This window comes from Oreochromis niloticus, linkage group LG7 (genome assembly GCF_001858045.2).
Source record: "Oreochromis niloticus isolate F11D_XX linkage group LG7, O_niloticus_UMD_NMBU, whole genome shotgun sequence".
Classification (NCBI taxonomy): Eukaryota; Metazoa; Chordata; class Actinopteri; order Cichliformes; family Cichlidae; genus Oreochromis; species Oreochromis niloticus.
Window position 1 is genome coordinate 58,944,524 of NC_031972.2, and position 19,586 is coordinate 58,964,109.

A 19,586-nucleotide genomic window follows, 5' to 3' on the forward strand; every position below is an offset into this window, starting at 1 on the left:
CCAGTGGGGTGTGAAATGAATCACAGGGCCAACACACTCTCCCACTGCTGCACACACTCGACTCGCTGTGTGGGTGTGTGTTGCGTGGCGTGTATGCACGCTTGCGAGAGACAGAGGAGCATAAAAGGAGAGAAAGGACACTGAAAGAAAGGGAAGAAGGAGAGGTAGAGACAAGAAACTCCTACACTATGGTTTTAGCTGCATTAATAGGTCCTCAGTTAATAAAGTCAGTATAAATATTTATCAGCGCTGTAACGCTTTCTCATGAGAGATGCTGTTTGGACTAATTGTGGTGTTGCTTCGGCATTTCATTTTCGTTCAGTCTTTATTGTCGACAAGACTGGGAAAGGCAAATGTGTAACAGTCTCAGGACTTCAGACCCTGCAAGAACCAGAATCACTGCGCGACAACTGCTTTTGTTATTTTGATTAATTTCAGTGTCATTAGGGAATTTGAACCTCATAAGTCAGCCCTAAAATCTTGTTTTATGAATTTTTTTCGGCCACATTATGCTCACATGGTGCACATTCATAAATAAATTTGTGTTCAAATGACCCCAAATGAATTCAAGTCTAGCTTTAATATAACACCGGTGTACTGCTTGTACGGGTTTGCCTGTGAGAAACACAACAGACGTAGAAATCAGGGTACAATTCTTTCACTAATTTTTATTTCACTTGGATATTTCAGCTTCATTTTGTAGATAGCAAAAATGATCTCATTTATCTGCCTAAGGTGAAAAGCTTCTCGGTGCTTACCATAAATCTGAATTTATGATGTGCGCGTGCAAGTGACCTTTTGTGACCTGTAAGGGGAAAACTTGAAAGGAGTTTTTTTTTTTTAGATTTTCTTTTCAGCATATTTGCATACTTGAGTGGAGTATTTGAATGAAAGTGAGACATATTTGAATAATCATGGATAAAGGGTTTTTATTGCACAACAGAGAGTAAACATACAAATATTTGAAGAATTTCAAATGAACTTGATCAGAGAAGCTCCTTAACAGTAGATGTCAATCTTTGGCTGAAGTTGAAGATTTACATTTTATTTCTTATTTTTTAAAAAAGGCTTCAGTTGATGGGCTCATTCACGGGAGCATTTAAATTTTGCGGCTTATGCTTTAAATTTTATTAGGTACTTACCTTGTTTTTAATGAACTGCTCATTCGGGATTAAACTCTTTAAGATCACAACCTGCAGCTCTTCTGGAAAAAGCAAAAATCCTCCAGCAACAAGAAACGGGGCGGCAGAGGAGGGGATTCGGTGCTCTGGTTGGTTGTATCGGCTGTCAATCATCCACGAGTACTCGGCAGCACCTCCCACAGACGCACAGCGGCAGCGCAGCTTTCACCCACAATGATATTCAAGGCACTTGCGGCTCGTCTGCAGCGATAGGAGAGAAGAGGAGAGAAAAAGAGAGCCTCACCTCCTCTAACAGCGAGTGAGGTAGGGAAAAGAGTCAGAGAGCGAGAGGAAGACGAGAGGCTGTGGAGTTAAAAGAAAGACTACGGCGGCTTGGACCTCCTGCCAGGACTCTTTAATTGTCTGCGCTTTATTATAAAGTGTCTAATTTTCACACAGATTCGACATGTCATCATCCGGTAAAGACAACAGCGGTGCCCAACACGCCAATTACGTGGGACCTTACCGTTTGGAGAAGACGCTCGGAAAAGGACAGACAGGTTAGTTGGGACAGCTTGCTCGCGGCATCCCCTTTAATTGCACAATTTATTTTCGGAGCGCTCCGCAGCGAGTTGAAATTTGGCCGGCTGGGTGTCTGCAGGTGATAAATAACTAACCGCTTAGTTACAAACACCTGCCCAGCCTTGTGGGGGAAATTGGAGGGTTGTTATTTCGCCAGCGGTCTGACATAATCATTGTTCACACAGGATGTTGCTTTACATTGTTTTATTGGCTGTGCGTTGGCGTTGGACTGTGTGTGTGTGAATTAAGGAGCAGCAGCGTGGAAGCCGTTCAGCAGCAGAAATGATGACAGTGTGATGGGCAATGAAAATGAACTTTTTGTGTTTTGGCTCCTCTGTTTGTATGTGTGTGTGTGCGTGCGTGTGTGTGTGTGTGCTCTGTGATTGGAGCACAACGCCCGTTAATCCCGATTTGCCTGATACATTGATCTATTCTTAGTCCGCAGGCACGCAAGGGGGAGGCAGGCGTTTCTCCTATAGGCTCTGGCTGCAATACGTGGGTTTCCTCCGTTACGGAGTAACATGTCCCACCTTGACAGATGAGCTGTTCACAGAGCTGGGAAATAAGAGCCAGCCAGGAGATGCGACTGGGCTTCCTATAAGAGTCACATGCTTTATCTGAGCCTAGACAGCAATGACACTGCAGTTTCTAAAGTTGCATGGCACATGCTCTCTCCAATCAGTAGGTCTCGATTCCATAATATTTCACGCTCACTTAAGTGATGAGTAGCCCATAAGGCAGTAGCACATCACTGTCCAGCACGTCCCCCTGTTGAACGGTGAGAATCCTCTGCGATCAAGTACATGCAGCCAGTGGAGCCATGTGAAAGGAGAGGCAGGCACAGCCCTGTGTAGGCAGAAATAGCAGGAGTGATGCAGCATGCTCTGTAAGCTCAGCAGCACTTAGAATGAGAGAGGGAGTGGGACTTTTTCTTCTGCTTTTTTACTATCTCTCTGTCGATTTTTCTTCCCATCTGTTGTCTAAAATGGCTACAATAGGCGTTAGTTCCCCTAGCCCGTCCAGCTGGTCATGCTGAGCAACCCTGTGTGTATGTGTAAATGTTTGTGCGCGCTCTCAGACAGTATGCTTTCTTAAAATGACCACTTAGTCACCTGACCAGCGCTCACTGATCATTAGTGGGCCTGAGGGGGGAGGGAGCATGTCTTCATAATCCCTCTTTAACTGTAGAAGATATTTGAACGAGTTATGTTCCACACCATGACACCCACAGGTGGATTCAAAAAAAGTTTGTTAACCAGCACAGTGCGATGCATCATGATTGCAGTATGATCTATTAGTCGTAGTTAAAATTTATGCAGCAGTTGATTTTCAAAACAACCTAATAATAAACACAGTATTCACATCCTCCTGACACCTATCTTTTTTATCATTTGTGTTTACAGGAACCTCTCACTCACTTTTAAATAGCTCTCAGGAGTCCCTAATGTGTGTTTATGATGGTACAGAGCTGGTTCCATGGCTGGATATTTAATCATATGTTGTCTCTGTAATCCTCTATGGCACAGTGTGTATTTATGTGATGGTGGGGCTGATTTCGGTGCACATTTCGTACTCCCCTCTGAAGTCTAGTATGTAGTATGCAAGATACAGGTCAGCTTGCAAAATATGACTTTTATCAAACTTATTTGGGCTGAATTTATCAAAAGGTTTTTACTTTTTAAAACATTTTTCAGTCAGACAGATTTTTCTAATTGAATAACAGTCATTTAGTTTGAATGCTTTTGTTCTGGTTTTTCAATTACATTTCGGGACTCATATGCACTGAAATAACCAGGCCCAGCGTTATGTGTTTGTCCATGTTCTCTGTTAGAAAATTCATTTGGTTATTGGCATCTGTGGTGCTAGTCCACGCCAAACCTATTCAGATTAATGACACTGCCTAATATCCCATTCTCCCATTTACCATTTGTTAATCTGTCAGATCTTTTTCCCAGGCCCCACGGAAAGGGTTGGCCTGGCAACTGAGTGCACCCAATGGGCTGGTCTTAACCACAAGTGGCAGCTGAGAGTGTCCAATGAGCAAAGTCCTCTGTGAGGTTTCCCAGGCTATGGTTGGCTGGTATTATTGGAGGGGAGAAAGCGGAAGCCCTCTGGTAGATCTGGCGATCCTGCTCAGAGGAGTTGCGCTGTTCCATGTTCATTAAGTGATTAGGCCCTGTCCTGACATATACACATAAACACACACACACATGGCCACCTCAGTAGTTCTGGTTGGCTTTCTGATCTAATCCTCTACACAGCCAAAGCCCCGTCAACTCTTACTCACACGTTCACGTGGCCCAAAGGTAGCATTCTAACTCCTGTCCCACTCTGGCTTTCTAACTCCACCTTCATGTTACTGTGCAGCTTGCATACAACAAGTCACATATAGTCTTTTGCAGTGATGCAGTACAAATAGTGGGATGCATATTGTATATATTCCCTTGTCACAGGAGAGCAAGTGTGTTTACTCAGTACTTGTAGACCATGTGTGTGACGATTTCTTTGTCAGGTCTAAGATGGGGCCTGAAGCAGTCTTGAAATATTGAGTGTTCTTATCGGGGCTGAAGCATCAAAAGTATGGAATCCAGGTCATGGCACAACTTGCCCAGTGCACTGTGTCTATGGTTCTGTGTAGGTTTAATGAGTCTAAAATCCACAGTTTTGTTCATTCTGGAAGGTGGTGGGAAGACTAAGGAAAAACTACACATGACCATTTCATCATGATTTGATCATGACAGACAAACCCTGTTATCCTGATGCAACTCTAGTTCACGCTTTACACGAAGAATATTTAAACACCACGGATTAATGTCCTTAACACCTCCACATGGCTAATTAGCATGAACAACATGGACACATGGCTAATGAATGTATCATTATGCATGATATAAACTTAACTGAAGCTGCTTTTCAGTTGGAGTTTCTCAGCCTTCATTTACATGTGTGTTGTTTACCTCAACACAGAACATGCTCTTAATGGCTAAAATTTTTGGCTAACACGGTGGTGTCTTTGCAGTCAGCTACGGGGCCGAAGAGGTCTCAATTTATGGTCCATGGAGGATCTGAAAAGCTGTGTTTCATAACATTCAACTTTCACTAGATTTCTTCCCTAAAACATCCTATGAACGCCTCTGGTAGCCGTGGGATGACAGGACGAGGGCAGGAAACATACAATAGATACAGAAGGTGGAACATTTGCATTGTGGATTCTGGATTAGTTTTTGGTATATGTGTGCATTTACTCTCTCAGAATTCCCAGTCAGCTTTACTTTCTGTCAAACACTAAATTGAACTCCATGCACTGTTAGGCTGTATTATATCCTATATTAGCTTCATGAGCCTCTAATCTGTGTCACGATGGCCTAGAGACAGAGGTAACATTTATTAAAACCCTTATTAAAATGTAGAACTTGAATGTCTCCATCACGCTGGGATTTGCAGTCACAGCCTTCTTGCATTCCAAAATCTTGTAGCTTTGTTTGACAAAGCTGAATATGTTTAATTTGTGTTTTTGCCAGTGCACTGACTTAACACAGGCTGAATCACCGCTCTGTTCCCTAATGCATCGGAAAACACTGCCTTGCTTTGCCTTTACTTTGTTCCTGAAGGCTGATTAGTGAAATAGAGGCCTATTGTCTGGAAAACACTGCATGCTAATCCAGCGTAAATCCCAGTTTTTTTATTTTTTATGCTAGACTTGGATATTGACAGGCTAAGCGATCGAGGTTGATGTGTAGGCTCCTTGATTCTTTGGTTGACGTTTAGAGAGTGAAATCATTTGTGCTTCAGTGACTTTCATATTGACTGCTCAGCTGACAAAAAGCTCTGCGTGATGTTGTGTCTTGCGTTCTCTTTCTCTCTTTAGCTCTGTCTGCTTTTATCTTTCTGCTGGAGAGTTCTAGTTTTGGGTTCCCTGTGCTTACAAGGTGTTGGAGCCAGCATCTAGCTGTTCTCACTGTTTTAGAGTCAGCAAAGGGCTGGCTGGTTTCTAACTCTAACTGCCGATTTCACTATTTGCAGTATTGGTGTTTGTGGATCTTTGTGTATGAATGATGGAGGAAAATCCATCCATATATACATTACCCAGATTGTTCTTGGAGTCTGGTGCAATGGTGATGCACAACCGTTAATTCTGCATTGATTGATAGCTTGTAAGCCGGTGATTTAGATCATCGGCCACTCCCAAAGATTTCCTGTCAGGTGAAATAGATCCATACTGTTTCACAACACATGATATTCCTGATGATGACAAGTGACTAGGACATGTTCAGTCAATGCTGTCAATGAAAAGCCACTTGGCAAATCCACAAAAGTGAAATGCATTTGGGTGCTTACACATGTGCGTCTTGTGAATGGAACAGGTGATCGTACTACAGGTGACCTATAGCCTCCTTGCCATTTAAAAAGAAAAAAAAGGAGAAAAAATGAAAAACAAAAAGCTCAAACACAACTGTCTTACTCCCCTGTGTTCACAAGATTACCCAGAAAAAGTTGCCAGGTTTGACCTAAAATTGGTGAGTGAGGGGAAATAAATGAAAGGCTGGATGATAGGCCCATGTTTCAAGGGGCCTGTTCAAAGATTCAGGTCAGAGAAGCCCTGACCCAAAAGCTGTACTCTGTTGCTCCCAGCTGGATAGCACCTCATGTTAGGAGGCTGGATCAGAGCTGTAGAGCAGGAAGGCAAGCCTCCTCGGTCTCAGCCGTTTGGCTGTCTGGCTAAAGCTGAAGCCCCGCTCCCTCTGTATTGAAATGTATCTGAAATAATGGGAGATGTGTGTGTGTCTCACCTAGGTTGTTACATTTTAGATAAAAATATATATTTAATGTGTATTTAGGCTGTTGCTTCAATGTTCTGGTCATTTTTATGGGTTCTTTAAGTAACTGAAACCAAGACTGTAGTCTTTTCACAGTCTGCGTCATTGGCTGAGGTTATATAATGATAATGGTCTCTGTCATTTAATGTCCCTCTCCTCTCATCTCCCTCGCTCCATCTCGTTCCCTCTCTGTCCCTCTTCCCCATGGCCAGTCAAGATTCATACAGGGATTCAGCCATGTGGTAAATCAGACAAGACCTCAGTGGAATTGCATCGATTGGGAGGAATGTATGTAGCCAACGATTTTCAGAGATTAATGATGAGGAAAGAGGTGGAGAACTGGTGCAGGGGTGGGGTGGGGGGGAGGAGGCAAAGGGAAGGAGGAACCTTGAACCGAGAGAGCATGAAGCTGTGGTGAATGTTCTGACTGAAGTGGAGGTTATTAATTAAGGCAAAGTATCGATCATTCTCTTCATTATTCTCCCCTCCTCCCTGATTTTCATCTCTCTATTGCTGACCTCCAGACCAGGAAAGGGTTCAGTCTTTAAATGGGAGGACAGTGAATAAGGAGCGGGAGTGCTGGAATAGTCTCTGTGGCTGATCATGAATGAGCGTGTTTATTTATTGTGTGTATTTTTTGGACAGGCCCCATCACATCCTATTTGGTTTTCAACCTAACTCAGTGCATGTGCTGTCACTACATCTCTGTTACATTACATAGCATGGAGAATCAGGTTAGGGCGACGTGATGCTACGGTCTGTTTTCCCTGAGTTACAGCGGGCCACATACACACCCACGCAAACAATATTCGTTCACTCTGTCCATATCTCTCTCTCTATCACTGAGGTCCCCACTTCTGCTCAGCTTCTGTGTTTCGTGTAATGTGTTATCGTCTCGCACTATTTAGAATTTCACACTGCTAGTTTTGCACCGCGAGCAGAGAATGCGAGCAGAAACGTACCATTTTTCTTTTCACGGTGCAAAAATTGTTACATTTATACTGGATTTTGTTTGCACTGTTCAAACAAAGTCACTGTTCAGTAAAACATGCGTCTTGTTCGGCTTTTAAACATCCTTCCACCAGCCGCAGTCTCTGTGAATGTTTGATGCTGCCAGTCAGCTTTTCAGCCGGTCAAGTCAGCTGCCACATCTTTTGTTCTGTGTTAACTTGGAGCATTTAGGAGACACTATAATGTATTAAACGTCTGTGCGCACAGCAGTTGGCTTAATCAGCCAGCCTCTCTTTCTTTTGCGCTCTCTCTCTCCTCTCTCACCCAGTTCAGATTAACCCTTGCTGAGCTGCCTGTCTGGCTCTGACTGTGAGAACACCGGGTTGGTTGCCAAGGTTGGCTGTCTGGTTGTCATGGTTTCCCTGCTTCTTGCTGGTTCCCAGTCTTCCCTCATGAAGAAATAAAGGGAATACTCTCTCTCTAACTCTCTCCTCTTACTGTCTCTCATGCTGTCTCTGTTGCTCTCATTCCTCTCGCTTTCTAGCTCTGTAAGTGGCTGCAATCTGAAGTTAGCATCGTAACAGCCATGCTGCAAAGTCCTCCGCTGCTTTTCGCAAGCTTGTCTTTGTTTCTGTTCCCCTGCCTCGCTGCTACATGCCTCTGGAAAACGAGCCTGTGAACGACTGTTTTGAAGAAATGCTGCATGTGTGTATGTGTGTGTTGGCCGTGTGCTCGTGCGTGTGCTCAGACATACGGTCATGGATCAGACCGGCTTGCCCTGCTCTGTGCTCTGCGCTGTGTGCTGTGTTCCCATTTAAATCTGGGAGATTAGCACATGTGGGGAGCCTCGGCTTTAGTTGCTGTCAGCTCAGCTAGCCTCGGCAGGCTGTCCTCAGATCAGGGGGGAATCTCTGCGCTCATCCCCCCTCCAATGCTGTCTGTCACTCTGTACCTTATCCATTAAAAAGTAGAGGAGTGGGCCACTGACCTTGACTTTTGCAGCGTTTTTAAAAACATACACATCACGTTAATGGAGGTCACATTAATGCAGGATGTGAATTCAAAGATTTTTTAAATTAAATTTTATAAGATTCCAAATGTTAAGTAGGCACGCTGTTAAGTAGCATTATTTTAAATGCTTATACTGTGGCAAGCTTTAAGTGGTATATTTAATTTTGTGAATCTTCCAGTTTCTTTTTAACAAACTAACAAATATCACCAGATGCACACTAAAAGCCTTTGTGTACTAAATGAATACATTGGAAATCAAGTGTGAAGATAAATGAAAGAGTTGTGCTTGTTATTTTAGGATTATTTTTAGCCAAGTTGGCTAATTCACCTGGGGTGCTTTGCCATTAAGAAAGTCAGCTAGCCTGGAAAGTTTTGCTTATTGAAGTATAATTGAATTTCCAGTATGAATACACTGAATGAATGACTATTAAATTGCACGAACTGGTGCCTTTGCTTTTGCAGACCTGCTGGCAACTCCCTTTGGACTGCATTCCAAGAAAAAAAAATACATGAATGAAAATGTGCGCTCATTTACTGACTGAAGCGCATCCCAGATGGCAGGGGCAGGGTAATTGTGATGCATTCAGAGTTTCCACTGCCACGCGCTCTGTTGTCTGCTCTTTAGGATATGGAGCACAATGTCATCCACGAAACACCTGAGACGTGGCTCGGCATGTGAAGTGAAGCAGACAGGCCTCAATAAGATTAGGTTAGATGAGCATGACTAGTCACAAACCGGAAACCTGCACTGCCTTCTTGTCTCTTTGACACTGACTTCTAACACTTGGCCGGACTTAAGAGACTTATCACAATGTTTGCTAGCTCAACTCATTTTATCTCAGCGTGAAAGATGAAGGTGACTGTTATTTATCGAGAGAGGGAAGAGGACAGGTTTGGTTTGATAATGGGCCTGGATCACAGGTGTACCACAGTTGTCCGGCCAAAACAAACCGTTTCTTTTGTGTTGCCACTCGATCAGACACAGGGTCAGTGCTTTGAGCCTGCTGCCAGGTCACATCCTCTGTCATGACTACAAATTAGGATAAAAAATGATCTGAGATGACAGTGAGTCTAATAAAGTGTAACTAATTATTGTGAAAATTCTGAAACTGTATTATTCTCATACATTTTAGGTTAAAAAAATATACCAACCTGCTTCATATTTTTGCACAATCTTTTCTTTGGTTTGCTCAAAGATTCGGTTAAATTATTACTTTAGAAGTATAGGGATGTTTATTTCAGTTATTTTGTGTGTAGGCTTTGATTGTTGTTTGTTGTGGTTTCCGGTGTTCAGCTGGAAATGGGCCGCCATGACCGAGACTTCTGTAGGGATTAATCATGTCCAGACAGTCTTCATTTTCAGGGTGCTTGTTAAAATGTTAAATGCAGCTCTGTTCTCATGATGGTGCCGATGATGGTGATGATGGGGGAAGGAGTAGGGAAACTGTGACGAAGCTGATATCTCTTCATAGTTAAAGAAAAAATGAATTCAGAGTACCTGGGTGAGAACATGAAACTATACAGTAATATACTGCTTATGCAAAAAAAAAAAAAAAAAAATGTTAAGTGAAAAGGTCTTGATGTAGATTACAGTAGCTATGCTATGGAATAACAGTTCAGTGACAGCATAGCTAAATGTCAGTACTTTACTACTGTAGTTAATGTGTGTTTTGAATGTGTTTTTCCCTCTTTTTGCCTAAATTGTTGGTTCATCCAGTGCTACTTTCCTCAAAATCTGTGGCCTTGCAGTGCTGTGCTAGTTTGTGAAAGTATTTCAGCATAAATCTTTTAATACCACCAGAAAGCTTTCCTATTTGGACATTGCGCCAACCAGAATTTATCTTTCTCCCTGTATTATTATTTAACACCAATTAATAGGGGACAGCATTAGACTAAAGATTAGGTGCTATTTATTATGCATCATTACCACTGCACTGCTTGTTCCTTTGGTAATGTTCTCATATGAACTGACTGGAAATATTCAATTAATTCTCATATAATCAGATTATTAACTCTAAAACTCACATTTATGTTGCAGTTGAAAATGGATAGCTCTATTTTTCCTTCAACAGGCTTAAAATCTGAGTCAGACGAAGTAAATAGAAGCCCTATAGAATCTATTCAATACTGATGAAAAAAATATCTTCAAAGGAGCCCGACTTTTGTTGGTGTCAGATCTTTATCTTTTTTTAAAGTTTTGCAATTTTGCTTTCTTACCTTACTTCTCACTTCCCTTTTCACACTCTTTTTTTTCTTTTACTTTTACAAATTAGGCAGTTTGTGGGGTAATTGTAAAAATAAAAAAGCAATGAAGTCAGTGGTTGTTTCATCTTTCGATCCCAGATAGTTGGCTTTGTTTGTTCATTGCTAAGAGCAGCTTACTTCTGCGGTGGCTGTTTCTGTGTGTTATGCCACTGTGTGTGTATGTGAGAGTGTGTAAACTTGTCTGACTGCTGGAGCTGTAGTGTGCACTGCGTGTTCCCATTTCACAAGCTCTCTGTCGATACATAACAGTGTCTGAGAGCTGTAACTCATGGGACAGGGGTGAACATGAGAGAGGCAGAGAGGAAGGGGGGTACAGCCTTGCCAAAGGAGAGAGTTTCTGAATGAGAAAAAGAGTCACAGCAGTAAAGCGTCTCTCAGGGTCAGTGCCTCTATTATCATTCAAATCCAGCATGCACACCAACCACGTTGATGCACAGTTGCACATGGTGCACAAATACGAGCACACACACAGAGACTGGAATGTGCTGTGCAGCAGTACTGTGGTGGATTTTTTTTTAGTTATACAGGAATGGCTGCAGCAGAGCTTCTACGGCATCAGTGGTGGAAATGCATCCACAGCAGGAAGGATTGCTCTTGGTACAGAGCCTGAAGACACACAAACATGTACACACACTTTTTCATGCCCGTAGGATATTTAGGAGGCTTGTTCCTCTACTCTTCAATCCAGTCCTCCGTTTCACCTCACAAGAACTTAACTGTCAGTGAAGATGCGTTGGAAAGTGTTTCATATAGTCTGCATATTTGTAAATTGCACATGTATCTTCTCACTGCCATGATGTGATGAGTCAGTAGCCATAGCAACACAGACACACACTCTTCATGTGTAATTTCACATGCCGGAGGTATGATTGTGGCCAAGCCCAAATAAGTTGTTATTTTGATTGGTCAGCTGTGTTTTCTATCCTCGGTGCTGTTTTGATGCATTATAGGGTGTGGAATGAGAGCATGATTGTGAGTCAACAGTGTTCGTGTCCATTTCGCTCTGCAGACACTGCTGCGCATTGTAGAAAAGCTGACGACATATGCAGGTTGGCGTGTGGCACCGCATGACTCATGGGTACATTATTATAATCATTATGAGAGTTACTGTCCGTATATGATACTCTTTCAACCCGTCTGCTGTGGTGCAGACAGTAGAAGTTTACCTCGAGTTTATATATATAAAAAAAAGAAAAAAAAGACTGCTATCAGCATGTGTTGACTGTGTGTCTTAAAAAATATCGCTTTTGGGAAACATTTAAATCAGAGTACTTGGACCAAACCACTGAAGAAAAGGCTAATGTGAAGCTTTCATTTAAAATATTTAAAATTACTACCGAGGATTTCAACGGATAAATAATAAAGCTGAACTTATCCTTCTTACATTTGTAATCTCCAAATTCATTTCACCTGTAACCTCAGAATTCATTCCTGTTCTCTTGTATTTCTGTGTCCATTACACTCTGTCCGTACATGTCTTGCCACCATCTCCCTTTCTGACCCTTCCTCTTCCTGCTCCCTCGTTTCCTCGCTTTGTGCCTAATGGAGGTATTCCCCTGCAGCCTTCAGACCTCGCACTGCCATTCTGCTCAGGTAGGGCTCATTTCATGCAGCATGATTAGATCTCACTGGCTGCAATTCAGGGCTGGATAAGCCAGAGTGCTGTGGGCCTGCATAGTAGCAGAAGGAATTCAATTAAATCTTTACATATACTCCCCATGCAGTATATACCTGCCAATCTGCACATAATATGCACATAAATTTTAACCCACACAAGCAAGCATGAATGTAAAAATTCTCATACATTACATCAGGCTTTCATTTTTGCACATTATAGTGGCCGTGGCTTAATATACAATGAAATTTGATCATGTATATATGATTAACCTTGCATAATGCATTAACTCTTATAAGATTACCACCTCCCCTTCTTTTCCAGCTCAGATTCCACATCTTTCTCACTGTAACACACCAAAGACCCCATTTGTAACATTAAAAATAGTAAATCACACACACACAGCCATTCACGGGTGTGTGCGTAAATGGGCTAATTTGATGTGAACCGAGGCTATCACAGTGCATCTAATGAAAGACGCATACCCTGTGTTGGCTTTATGGGCCAGTGCTGGTAATTGCTTGTAAAGACTGATCTGAGCTGAATATATCCTCATACTTCATGTAACAAACCACAAGGGAAGACACTAATAGTAATTGGACAATGATATAAGACTAAAGTGTGTGCGTGTAATTTTAATGTGGCCCCTTCTCACATTTTATTATCTGTCATTAAAGTTTTTTTAATGTATCTGAGATTTTGTAAAGCGTGGCATTTCGTATGTTTGTCAGCATAAAACAAGTGAAAACTGCACTGCATTATTACTTGATGTTGTTCACTCACGTTTCTGATGCCCTTAAGCTTGTGACTGTGTCTGTACAACTTGAGCTGATTAGCCTTGCAAGGGACCTGAATTTATTACTCTGTCTTCACCAGTGTCATTATACCTCATCCTCTTATATTCACTCCTTAATGAGACTTTATGAAATATTCTAACCTTTACCTGGAGGTGCTCGTTGTATGTGTGTTTCTGTGTATCGGCACTGACAGATACAGCGAAACAAGAGACAGACTCGTGAATACATTTCCACGCACCTGCATGCGGACATAATTTGAGCCTGTGTAATGATTTGTTATTCCAGAGTTTATCGTAGCAGCCGATGAAGGGGTCCAGGCTAGATCAGGCTCATTAAACCTGAGCGAGAGATGTGCCTGTTGGCTGGGTGTGTGTTTGCTTTACTCTGGGTCTCCTCTCTTCTTACACTTCATCCCCGATCACCCTCTCCCTCTCTTTCTATCGCTGTCTCTAACGGAGTACAACACTAAATCAGCCTGGCCTTTTAATTAAAAGTCACATTTTCTGTGCTCTAAGCGCGCTATAAACAGGCTGAGCTGCACATGGACACCTCGCTGCTCCCTCTCTAAAACATGTACAGTAGATTGTAGACTGTACGTCAGACCAGCATCGTGAGAAGAATGTTGATCTTTTAAGAAAAACCTCTTCATTCGTCATGTACTTAATTTTCTCGCTCGTCTAAAAGAAGTAGTTGATTTACCCCCCTCTGTCTTGTTTGACTTTAGGACTAGACCCTCTCTGCTGCCCTTGCCCCATTTGAAGATCGCTTTAATGAAGTGCTCTTGTTCCCTGTGAATTATACTGCAGCAGTTTTTATGTCACGTATGAGAAGTCCCATGTATGAGGGCATGGAGGTGAGAGATGAGTACAGAGAGCTCACCGAGGCCCTCTCTCGGGGCCCGAAGTTATGTGTCCAGACTACGGAGAGATTCATTAACCGATTCCCAGCACTCGCATCAGCCCTATTCGGGTTCACACAGGCTCTCAGCCTGATGTTGATCTTGCCTTTACATGCCCCTCACACACAAGGCAGTCTCTGAAGTCTTATGGAGAGGCTAAGCATGGTTGGTGGAGATTGGGGATGAGGGTCCTCCATCTAGTTGGTGGTATATAAGCACAGAGTGATTAGAGGTCTCCCTGTGGGTGTCGTCTCGGTTTAATGGCTTGAGCAAACAAATGCTCCTCATGTCAAACAGAGCTACTATTCAGTTTCAATTTTAAGTGGATTTTATCCATTTCTGTTTATATGGACGCATGTGTAAAATTTCTGCAACACCAAATCACATGCAGGGAGTGTTCATCATGTATGAATACGCATACACTGCATTGTTACTCTGTGAGCAAGCATATGCATAGATATAACAGTGATAGCTTGTATGTGATTAATCTCTGAGGCCCTGAGGTGATGGGGTCAGAGTGGAGTTGCCTGTGGTGCTAATGACAGTGATTAAAGTGGGGGTCGTTGGGGCTTAACCTTCATCAGATTCTTCTCCTCAATATGCTGTCCCCATGGGACATGGCTAACCTTATTACTGCTGAGGAGACCCAGTTTTACTCTTCATAGTCAGCGTGATGAGTAAATTGATGTTTTTTTTCCTTTTCCTTTATTATTTTTTTACACAGTGCCACATCATAACCTTAAACTTTTCTCTTTAGAAATTAAATTCAGTAGAAGTAGAACTGGTAGCATTCTAAAGCACTCTACCAAGGCTAGCCCTTATGCTTTCTAACATCTAGTTATTCAAGCAGTTAAATATTTGGCAAATTATTCAGTGATATATTACCTCATTTAGCTGTGGAGTGTATTGCAGGGAAAGTTTAAAGCCTCTATTAGCTGTTCACCCCGTAATCTGAAACAACCCTGTTTGATTTCGTCAATTTATCATATAATATATAAGCCTTTATCACATTGCAATCCATTTGGCATATTAAATCTTGTAACCCACATTATCCATTGTGGCACAACCCAACATCCACAATGGCAAAGCAGAAGCTGATGACAAGACAATATTTAACTTCAAAAGTTCTTTGAATGTTAATAATCTGGATGAGTGATTAGCCCAATTATAATAACACAAATAATGGCCTGCATTTATATTGGTTCAGCCAGTTAGCAAAACAAGTTAATTAAGCCAAGCCACATTAGTGTATGATTATTTTATTTGGACATGTAATAGCTTCAGAATGCCTCAGTGCTCACATGTTTCTAACCAAACATTGCAAATGATCCCCATCATATTAAAATCACTGGCCGCTTTGCCTTAATAGGGCTTTCCCATATTCCCCAAGCTTGCAGTAATATCTGAGTTGGATCCACATTCTCAGCCCAGTACACTGGTGAGACTGAACTAAGAGCTGAAGTCTTTTTAATGGGTTTTATCAACCATTTTCAAAGGTGCTTTTTCCTGCACCACTTGCTTTGGTTTTTTCCATCAACTTCTTCCTCGCTCTCTCCACCCCCCCCTCATTTCCATCCGCTTCTCCTTTTTTTTTTTACCCTGCCTTTCCAATTCCTCCTTCCTGTCCTCAAACTCCCTCACCATTTTCTCTGCGGCTCTCAGCGTCACCCTGCTGTTTCTCTCCTCCTCCATCTCTCTGTATTACCCCTTTTCAGCCTAATGGGATCATTGGTTAACATGTCTCCCTCTCTAGCCTAGGTCTCTACTATATCCTCGCTTATCGCTGTGAAGTTAATGAAATGGAGTTCAAGAATGACCCCTTCCCTCCATCACTCCCTCCCCACTTTCTCACCTATAGTATCTTCATCCCCTCAAAGCAGCCTCCTTCTCTAAGTATCTTTATTCCTATAACCTTATTATTTCTTTCCTCTGACTTTAAATCTAAAGTCCAAAGTGAGCAACCCTCAGTTTTTTTTCCTTATTCGCCTCTCTCCTATCTTTAATTCCTAATCCTAGTCTTTGCACACAATCGATGAGGCTGTAAATGAATTTCTTCCCTTCCATCAGTATTATTATCTCCCCAAATCCTTTTTAAATGTCTGTATTCTGTAGCTCTGCCTAATACTGAAATAGAAAGGCCTGGTTGCACATAATGTTGTGTGCTCAGTAAGTACAAACACCACCTGCCTACTCCCTTGGCCTCCTTTAAAGCTTTCTTTCCTCTAACTGCCAATGTTGCGCTTCTATCAGTGACCCTGAGTCTTTTTGTATAAGTTGTAAAGCAGAGAGGAGGAGGAATTCTGCATGTGTTGGTGTATATGTCTTGTGCATGCACGAGTGCTGTCATCTCAAGCCTCCCTAACTGTCAGAAATGTCACATATGGGTTGCCCACACAGATGGCATTGTTGGTGGGCTGTGTACGTATAATGCTGTCACTGTGCGCGTGTGTGTGTGTGTGTGTGTGTGTGTGTGTGTGTGTGTGTGTGTGTGTTAGAGAGAGAGAGAGAGAGTCTGGCTGGCCTGTCAGACTAATGCACAAATATACTGCCTGTAGCTTGGCTCATGGGTTAGTCAATGAGGAAAATGCATATGTGGATAAATGCAAAGGATTATCTGTCACAGAGTCCCTGAATATAATCACGCACACGCATCCACACACACAGACACACACAAAGCAGCAAACCGAGCAGGGAGCGTGTGCCGGCACACCTGGTGAGTTCAGACAGCATGTCAGCATCTCACAGCAAGAGGTTCCAATCAAGACAGTGATGCTGACGTCCCCACCAGCCCCACCCCCACCTGGCTTGTATTCAGTCACCCTCCTTTTACCCCACCTACCCATCCATGCATACATTCCCCCACGCATGAACACTGATATATCTTTACACCACACTTGAGTGCAAAAAGATGCTGCTTTTTTTTTTTTTTTTGGAGTTGCTTTATTCAGAAGTACGGGTGAGTGAGTGGGAGTGCTGGTTATTTTTATACTGTGCATGCGCCTGTTTGTGTGTTAGTGCGCATGCATGTGTGCATACTGTTTTCTTCTATACCTGGTTACCCTCATTGCTGGACATCATTATAGTCATATGGTCACCATGGTAACTAGCATACTGGATGTCTGTGTGTGTGTGAGAGAGAGAGAGAGAGAAGGAGAGTGAGTGTTGTTGCTGGCTTTGATGACGCACCTCATTCATTCATTCATTCTTATAACTGTTACTGGGGCTTTGAAACTCCAGGCCACATTACACTTGGGAATTAGCTATAATTGATAGGACGGTTATGTCATCAAAGGCCCATGTGATCTCTGAGATGTCACAGAAATTGTCAGCGATTGCAGTTTATTGCTGATATGTTTTTAAAATTTTGCTGTCACCCTTCTGTCGCCTCATTATTAACAGCTACCTCATTGGTAAGGCACTCATAAACTCTCTTATGCTAGTTGTTCTTTATGCAATGACAATAAATTATTATTTTTAAATTATCAATAAACATATCAGTAACTGATTTGATTAACTTATAAATAGTTTGGTATGTAGCCCCCAACACCCAAAAACCCCTGCCAAAAATACAACACTTAAATGTCTTAGTCCAAGGGTCTGTCTTCACATTACTTCCGTAGACAACCTGTCAAAACTCCCCAAATAAACTAGATCTAAACCAGAGAAAGGAGCCATTTCTTTACATTTGACATGTTGACAATACAAATATTCAGAGAAAACCACTCTAATATATGAAGAAAACAGACCATTAATGGGGATTCAGATCAGTGCAGAATAAGAACAGAATATCATCATGGATATAACACTTAGTTTACCTTTCACTTTTCCTATTTGGAGGAAAAAGAAGAAAACCATCTTTACAAAAAAGAAAATAGATGGATAAGGCCTGAGAGAAAAGGAGATGGTGACTAGATACAAGGATTAAATCTCACTCAGGCCCAGCCCTGTGAGATTACCAACTATCCACTCGAGTGCTATGAAAACACAGGCAGATTAGGCGTACACACATGCACATGCAGGCACACCCACACACGCACCCTTATGCACGCACGTACATACACAAACAATGTAGTGGATTAGGTCCCGTTGCTAACCCAGGGGCCAGGGTGAAGCAGATGGCTGCCCTTTGTATTGTTATGCAACCTTACTGAGAAGCACGCCACATTCATAATTCCACAATTCATTTTCCTGACGCATAGCACCCATAAAAACATGTAAGTATAATTACATTATATTATTTTATGCATACTTTGTGCAAACAGTTTGTAATCTTCTCTCACCAATCAGACATCTATTAAAAGCTGTGAAAAGATGAACCGAGTAACAGAAGAAATAGAGGAAGAAGACAGGCGGCCCAGGTAGAGCGAGGGTAGTTGTGGCACAGCGCCACAAGGTTTGGAGAAGTGCCAGATAAGCATCCTCGCACACACACATACGCATTAAACACTTGCAAAACCCTCCCGGTAGGGTGCTCGGGTGAGCCAAGGTGACCTGACTTGGTGAAGGAAGGGTCACCATGCCAACAGGCTGACTGATGTCACCATGGCAGCCTATGTCTGAAGGAAAGGGGGGAATTGAGTGCAGAGGTCTGTGTGTGTGTGTGTGTGTCTTGTGGTGGCAGGCCCTGTGTGTGTCAGGAGTCAGATGGAGTCAGGCCCTCAGAGTATTCACTGACAAGCTGACATTGAGAAAGTCTGTGTGGTACAATATGGAATGGTTGTAGGGCAAGAAACCGATTAACTGTGTAAGTGTGTTCAGCTAGCTCTGAACACAGATACCATATATACATTCACTGGCCACTTTATTAGGTATACTTTACTACTATCTGTTTTTGTACCCCTTTTTGCCTTCACAGGTGCCTTAATTTTTGTGGCACAGGTTAAACAAGGTGCTAGAAACACCACTCAGAGACTTTGCATTGCTTTCCATGTTGACATGATAGGGTGACGTGGTAGGACATTTGATGTGTTATCATGCTAGAAACAGCCATCAGATGATGGGTACACTGTGGTCATAAAGGGACGGGCATGGTCAGCAACAGTACTCAGGCAGGCTGTGGTGTTTAAATGATATCGCAGCAGAAATTGGGACCGATCAGACCAGGCAACGTTTTTCCAATCTTCAGTGTGAATTTTAGCCTCGGGCACTAAGCTGACAGGTGTGGCTGCAAGTGTGGTGTTCTGCTGCTGTAGCCCATCTACTTCACTGTTCGAAGTGCTTTGCGTTCAGAGATGCTCTTCTGCATGCCTTGGTTGTAATGAGTGGTTATTTGGTTTACTTGCCATCCTGTCAGTGCAAAGCAGTCTGGCCATTTTCCTCTGGCCCCTGGCATCAACAAGGCATTTTTACCCAGAGAACTGTCACTTACTGGATATTTTCAGACCATTCTCTCTAAACCCTAGAGGTAGGTTTGCGGGGAAAATCCCAGTAGATCAGCAGTTTCTGAAATACTCAGACCAGCCCTGGCCAGTCTGGCACCCACAATAATGCCACATATAAAGTCACTTAAATCTACTTTCTTTCCCATTC

At 42.5% G+C, this 19,586-nt stretch overlaps 1 protein-coding gene across 5 annotated transcripts in view; it reads left to right on the forward strand.

The window, feature by feature from the left end:
• Window positions 1-1,289: 1,289 nt before the first annotated feature.
• Window positions 1,290-19,586, forward strand: part of brsk2a (BR serine/threonine kinase 2a) — a 178,219-nt gene continuing 159,922 nt past the window's right edge. Inside the window, exons 1-2 of one of the 5 annotated variants that reach the window (XM_005471008.4) lie at window positions 1,290-1,445; window positions 1,581-1,681. In XM_005471008.4, coding sequence (XP_005471065.1) covers window positions 1,588-1,681 — 94 coding nt within the window. In that variant the 5' untranslated portion in view covers window positions 1,290-1,445; window positions 1,581-1,587. Of the gene's footprint in view, window positions 1,682-19,586 lie in introns of all 5 variants that reach the window. The other 4 variants (XM_005471007.4, XM_025909491.1, XM_025909492.1 and 1 more) reach the window with 4 other exon arrangements.